This window comes from Triticum urartu, chromosome 3 (assembly GCF_003073215.2).
Source record: "Triticum urartu cultivar G1812 chromosome 3, Tu2.1, whole genome shotgun sequence".
Classification (NCBI taxonomy): domain Eukaryota; kingdom Viridiplantae; phylum Streptophyta; class Magnoliopsida; order Poales; family Poaceae; genus Triticum; species Triticum urartu.
Window position 1 is genome coordinate 1369742 of NC_053024.1, and position 7267 is coordinate 1377008.

The 7267-nt window shown below is 47.2% G+C and overlaps 1 protein-coding gene across 2 annotated transcripts; it reads left to right on the forward strand.

The window, feature by feature from the left end:
* Nucleotides 1-996: 996 nt before the first annotated feature.
* LOC125542239 lies at nt 997-4733 on the forward strand. Of its 2 annotated transcripts, XM_048705194.1 has the most exons (2): nt 997-4263; nt 4294-4733. In XM_048705194.1, the coding sequence occupies exons 1-2, from the start codon at nt 1282-1284 to the stop codon at nt 4432-4434; spliced, it is 3123 nt and encodes a 1040-aa protein (XP_048561151.1). In that variant the 5' UTR covers nt 997-1281; the 3' UTR covers nt 4435-4733. The 2 variants fall into 2 exon arrangements, with proteins under 2 accessions (XP_048561151.1, XP_048561150.1); XM_048705193.1 differs by having other exon boundaries at nt 997-4733.
* Nucleotides 4734-7267: the final 2534 nt, after the last annotated feature.

Consider the following 7267-nt stretch of genomic DNA (forward strand, 5'->3'; position numbering starts at 1 on the left):
GATTGTTAAAATAGAAAAACATAAAAAAATATGATGTTATGTTTTGAATGGAACACACGAACTCAACTAAGTACATTTGTGAAATCATATGCAGAAGAGAATATATTTTCATTTAAGTTAGGTATGCGACACCTTGAAGAGGATTGCTCTCACATTTGAAGAAGTTTTAGCAGTCCACTGTTGATGGGATTCTAAAGGAATGTTTGTTCCTACATCTATCTCTATCATCGGGCTGAACCGGCAGACCTAAGGGAACATTATATTTATATCCTTGGTCGGAAGCTTGGGAAGGGCGAGGTTGGGATGGCATACTTCTGCACTAAGACAAGTACATCTGAGCTGAACGTTGTAGAGCTTGCAGGAATTGTTGTCAGCGTTTTGCCTATGTGCCATTCACAAGAATATTTTATAAGTAAACATATTCTAAAGAAATGATGTGATTCAATAAATTTCAAAATTTTAAATACCTACTTTTTATTATTTGTTTTAATTCTACATATTTTTTGAAATTATCCTTGATTTTTCTAATTTTTGGGCCTTTTCTAGTTTCTCATTTGATTTTATCATGCATGGTGAGCTCTAGATCTGAGGAGGCTAGCCAAGACAGGCATGTGGTACATTTTAGAGAGAAATTTGTAACGAAGGGAGTACATTGTATATGGAAGACGGTGTCATACTATTATGTGGGGTGAGCGCATTAAGCGGGAGGGATTGTCGAGGCTACAAGAGGGCTTATCGTGGGTTTTTTTTTATAGCAGCGAGCCACTAGCAATGTTGGATCAACGTTAGCGGTGAATAACAATGTTTAAATTTATATTCCGTGGCAATGCATGGGCAATCACAGCTAGTAGTATTGTGGGGTGATTGGAGCGAGCGAGAGAATCTCCACGTGGTGTGGTGTGGTGTGGTGTGGTGTGGAGGCAGGCAGGCGCTACACACGAGAACAAATCGAGAGAGAGAGGCACTCCACTCCACACTCGAGAGAGAGAGAGAGCGTCTCCACTCCCCACCCAACCCTCGCCGCCGCCCCGCCCCACCCCACCCCACCGGACCCGGAGAAGAAGAGAAGGAGATCTCATCCAATCTCAAATCTCCAACCTTTTTCTCTTCCCCGTCGGCGCCTCCTCTTCCGCCCCGCCCCGCCGCATTAATCTCCTTCCAAATCCAATCAAATCGGATCCATCCATCCATCCGCCAGCCCTAAACCCCCCCCCCCCCCCCCCCCCAACCCCCCCCCCCCCCGCCAATCCCAATCCCAATCCCCTCCCCTCCCCTGCGCCGATGGCGACGGACGATCCCGAGCCCCCGCAACCCCCGCAACCCCAACCCCAAACCCTAGCCGCCGGGGAGCTCGTCTGGGCCAAGACCAAGGGCCGACACCACTGGTGGCCCGCGCGCCTCCACGCCGCATCCTCTGAATCCCCCCTCGTCTCCTCCCTCGGCGCCGAGTACTCCGACGACCACCGCCCCGCCGTCGCCGTCAAGCCCTTCCTCGCCGCCCCCGACGCCGACGCCCTCGCAACCGCCAACAAAGGCCTCGCCTTTGTCGCCGCCGTCGCCCACGCCAGGGCCACCGCCGTCGCCATCCTCTGCGACGCCCTCACCTGCCCCTGCGCCCGCGGCCCCCAAGAATCATCCCAGGCCGACGACAACAACAAGGTCGTCATCACCGCCGTCTCCAACCTCCTCGAGCCCCGCGAGTTCCTCGCCGCGCTCCGCAGCGCGGCCGTCGACGCCCCCGCCCTCGGCCTGCTGGACCACGCCCGCCTCAAGACCTGGGTCCAGGCGCTCGCCCAGGGATGGGGCCCCGACGGCCCGGGCCGCTACCAGCGCCGCACCAAAGACGACCTCATCGACAAGATTGATCTCGACATGCTGGCCGACGACGGTGCTGCCTCTGAAGAGGATGAGGAGGAGAAGAAGAAGGCCGTGGTGCAGCACAAGACGCCCAAGCAGAGAAAGAAGCGCACCAAAGCCCCCACTCCAAAGGACAAGGAGGAGGAGGAGGAGGACAAAGCCGAGATGGCACACAAGACCCCCAAGCAGACAAGGAGGCCCGCCAAAGCCTCGCTCATGGACTCCGAGGAGGAGGAGGAGCAGAAACTCAGCAGCCAGAACAAGGCCGAGAGCGGCACTGCCCTCTCCGGGAGGCGCGAGCGCAAGAAGAGCAAGTATCTCTCGCCGCCCTACACCAACATCGGCGTCTTTGCTCTTGAGGACAAGTCAGATGATTCGCCAAAGAAATCGCCGCCCGCTAGAGCTGCTAACAAGGATGAGAGCAAGTATAACAAGGGGTCACCGGATGAGAAGCACAAGAAGAAGAGCAAGGTGGTGGTGCCGCCGCCGCTTCCGCTTCCGCTGGACAATGTTGCTGCTCAGGAGGTCCTGCTGCTGCTGCGCTGCTTCGGGGAGGACGTCTCTCACAAGAGACACTTCCCCAAGGCCGCGGAGGACTTCCTTGGCCTGCTTAGGAGCTCCGTGTTTGCCGAGGGTGCTCACCATGACTCCTACAAGGACCATGAATGCTCACACATTCCCAAGAATGCTGCTGTTGAGAAAGCTGCTGCTGCTGCAGATGTCCTGGTTTCAGATTCAGCTGCTACTCCCAAACAAGGCAAGGGTAAGCGTGGTAGAAAGAAGAAGGATCAGGATGGCAGTGCCGATTCTTCTTCTATCAACAACAACAACAAGAAGAAGAAGAAGAAGAAGACGGCCGCTCTTGACTGTGCAGCGGAGGATGCTTCTGAGGAGAATAAGAAAGAGGAGAATGTTTCTGACAAGAAGAAGAGGGGCAGAAAGAAGAAGGAGCAGGAGCAGGATGGAACCTCCCCAAAAGGCTCTGTTATCAACAAGAGGAAGAAGATTGACAAAACCTCCCCAAAAGCAACTCTTGGGCCTGCCTCTGCCTCTGCCTCTGGCTCTGGCTCTGGCTTGGTTATCACGCCCGCCATTCCTATCAGGCAGGTGAGTGCTGAGGATATCATGAGCCAAGTCAAACCAGGCATGGGAGCTGGGGTTCCTGATCCCAAGATGAAGAACAGCTTGTTGGTGTCAAAGAGCCCTATTTCAGCTACAATGTCTGGAGGAGTAAAATCAGGAGAGGAGCAGGAGCAAGGGGACGGTGGATCCGTTGTGAATGCTTCATCTGACCAATCTGCCAAAAAGAATGAGGAGGAAGCAACAAAGCCAGCAACTGATATGAATGTGGACGGAGATGTGCCCCAGACTCAAGTTACAATGCCTGTGAATGTGGATATGAACGTGGATACTACTCTTAGCCAAGATGTTGCTGCCAAACATCAGGCTGATGTTAAAATGCCTGAAGCTGCTGGTATGAATGTGGATATTCTTAACGCAGATGTTGCTGCCGCAAGTGCCCAGGCACAAGTGATGACTCTGCCTGAAACTGGTGGTATTCAGTTATTAGATATGAATGTGGAAAGTGTTGTAGATGTGCCTGTCGTCACAAGTGTCGAGATGGAAGCCATGGAGCTGGAAGCTAGTATTCCTGTACTAGATATAAATGAACAAGTTGCTGCTGTTGAAGATGTGCCTGCTACAAGTGGCTTGCTTCCACCTATCATCCATGGAGATATCATATCCCAGCCCGCCGATGAAAACAAAGACAAAAACGCAAGTGTGCAAGTTCGTGCAGTTCAAGAGTCATACACATCTCTGATTCAGGCGATGCTGCCGGAAACGTACAAGAAAGTGGAGGAGGTCGCTGCTGGAGCGCCTCAAGGTGATGAGACTCAAAAGGTTGAAGAGACTAGCCAGAACAAGGCAGTTGCTGCAAAAGGTAGTGGTGGTGCTACCAATGGGAGCCCCTGCCCTCCTGATGCGCCCAACTCTGCCCACAAGAGGAGAAACAAGAAGCCCGCAGCAGCAGCATACTTTGCCAACCCAGCAGAGATCCGGGTGAAATTCTTGGACGGCACCATGGTCCCCACCAAGGAGGAGCTGCTCTCAGAGTTCCGCAGGTTTGGCGTCCTGGTGGAGTCGGAGTGCGACATATCAGAAGAGCGCCGCGACGCGCGCGTGGTGTTTGGGAAGAGCACCGAGGCAGAGGCGGCCTACACCAAGGCGGAGATCCCAGGCATCTTCGGGCAGTTCGGGCCCCCCTGGGCCACCCTAGGGCTCAACTACCTGGAGGCGATCACGCTTGCGCCTGCCCGTCCCGCCAAGCCCCCGCTGGCTCGTGCCGACATGAGGAAGAACGTGGAGAACATGATCTCGTCCCTGAAGAACGGGCGGTCTTTGCCGCTCAACGTTGGAGCGGCGGCGTTCCCAGCCGCTCCCGCTCCCGCTGGAGGAGCCGGAGCGGCGCCCGTGTCGGCGAGCCTCCTTGCTGAGATGCAGCGGCTCCTGTCCAAGCTCGACAAGACGCAGCCGCCCCCTGGGCCTTCGGGCTCGGCTCCTCCGTCGTCGTCGTAGGCCTTCCCTGCCGTAGTGATGGATGGATGGATCCATGGATGGGGCTTGTGTTGCTGCTCCCTAGCTTAGCTAGCTAGTTAGTGAACTACTTGTTTTATATTTTCGGTCTAGGCATGAACGCACGCACTCGCATATGCTGGCTGTCTTTTGTTGATTATTACTACATTAGAGATGCTGCCGCTGTTGCTTTTATTATTTCCAGTCGAGTTGATGATGTAGTAGCCAGATGAACTAGATGTATGGATGGCAGACGTACGTTATTTTGTCATCACCAAATCATTTCTGCTTGCTTTTCTGCATCATTATCACCTTCATCTGGTTGCTTTCATTTTGTTATGCATCATCATCATCATCATCATCATCATCATCATCATATATAGGAATAGGATGATGAGAAGCAATCAGCCATGTGGTTTTCCATTTATAGAGTTAGTTATGTGGCTGTATGAATCAACATATATATCTTGGCAACATTTATATCTTGCGGGTAGGATTTAGCATCCATGATGCAGAATGGATGCATTCATATTCCATAATACATAGTACATATCTTAATATATGTTGCTTAGGAAACATCAACTGCCTCAAAACTTGTTTGGCTGTCAAGAGTCCACATCTTGATATGGATATATCTCAAGCTTGCATTGCCTGCATACATACACAAGATGCACAATCACTTTTCTTACCATCTTCTTTTACTTTCTCACTGCCATGGACTATGATTCATTCAACTTTGTTCGTTCGGAATCACATCATTTTGAGTCCCTGGAGTTTATGGTCCTATTCGCCTGTGCCATGTCTTGTGTGAAATTATCTGAAAAATGTAATGTTGTTGAGCAGATTAAAGTGCTTTTGTGTAATAATAATGTCCTTTTGGATTGCGAGTGCCTCCCAGCAATCAAATGAAGAACAAACATAAATGAAACAATGGCTTTTGCAAATTCAGATCATTTGCGCAAAAGAGAAAACTAAACCTAGATAATCAGTGAGCGCTTTCAGATAGATACCTCAGACTTACTTGCTGTTTTCAGTGGATATTCGAGGAGATACATTTGGCTCTCAAATAATCTTTGTAAAAATGCACTATTTGGCCCCGATTTTGGTCTTCCCGCAACCCCGTAGGATATCCTAACACCATGCAAATTTGCATGCACCCGAGCATGTTGGATGTTGAATTTTTTTTCACTTTTCTTTTTTTAATTTACTCTTCATCAGTAGCAGTAGCACTTCTGAATTTATGGGTAACGCTTTGTCTTGCTTTTTTAAGTGCAAGACAGAAGACCCCCACTCCTCGACCACTTTCTTAAATGGGCCGCCCAACACGGGGGAGTATCGGGTTCTGTTTTCTTCTTCCCTTTTTTTATTTTTCTTTTACCGTTTTTATTAACATTTCTAAAATTGAAAAAATGATATTCAAATTTTAATGCTAAAACAAATTGCATTTAAGTTTTTTGGGACATTAAAAAATGTTCACGCTTTCAAAAAAACTGCGGAATTATTAGAAAATGTTTATAAAATGTAAAAACAAAGTATTCTCTCAACTTTTATAAAATGTTTTTACCGTTCAAAAAAATGTTTGTAACATTTAGAAAATGTTCACACATTCCCAAAAATCACTGTGACAGTGAAAGAAAATTTGAAATTTTTTGCATAATTTTTTAAAATATCTAATACCATTTGAAACATGCACATGACATTAAGAAACGTTCAAACATTCCAAAAAATAGTAGTGACACTTTTTACAAAACTATTTTTTATACAACCTAAAAACATGGTCATCTAATATAAAAAAGTTGAACAATTAAAAAAATACTTTTGACATAAAAAACCACACATTTTCAAAAAATAATGTCCGTGCCATTTTAAAAATGTTAATAGTTAGACGAAAAAGGTCGTAAACAACGAAAGTTCTTTGTTTTGGGAAGATAATTGTTTGGATGGATGTCACCTTGCTTCTCGGCTCCGAAGTCTATAAACAATACCTTCTAAAAACAAAAAAACTGTTAAATATATCTCGACAACCGGTGTGGACTAGAAAATAGTTAGACGAACATTGCATAGTTTCGCCGTGGTCGTGTTCGACAGAACTATGATTCGTCGAACTTTGTTCGTTTGGAATCGGATCGTTTTGAGTCCCTGGAATTTAGCGTCCTATTAGCATGTGCAATGTGTTGTGTAAAATTATCTGAAAAATGTTGTCGAGCAGATTAAAGTTCATATAGTCAGAGATCATAGCACCCACACAAAGTGCTTTTGTGTAATAATAATGTCCTTTTGGCTTACGAATGCCTCCCCGCAACCAAATGAAGAACATACAGAAAGGAAACAATGTCTTTTGCAAATTCAGATAATTTGTGCAAAAGAGAAAACTAAACCTAGATAATTAGTGAGTGCTTTCAGATAGATACCTCAGACTTGCTGCTTTTAGTGGATATTCGAGAAGATCATGGAAATACATTTGGCTCTGAAAAAAATCTTTGTAAAAATGCACTATTTGGACCTGATTTTGGTCTTCCCGCAACCTTGTCGGATATCTAAACGCCATGAAAATTTGCATGCATGTTGGATGTTGATTTTTTTTCACTTTTCTTTTTTCAATTCACTGTTCATCATTAGCAGATGAACCTGGACTTAGATAGCAATTACTTGGTATAACTTTTCTCTTCTAGGTATGGTTTCGAATTTATGGGTAACGTTTTTTAGTGCGAGACAGAAGACCCCCTCTCCTCAAGCACTTTCTTAAATGGGCCGTCCAACACGGAGGACTATCGGGTTCTTCTCCCCTTTTCTTTTCCTTTTTACTGCTTTTATTTACATTTCCAAAATTGGAAAA

Excerpts from the sequence above, each read along its gene's own strand:
- LOC125542239 (XM_048705193.1), top strand. The coding sequence starts at position 1,282 with ATGGCGACGGACGATCCCGAGCCCCCGCAACCCCCGCAACCCCAACCC.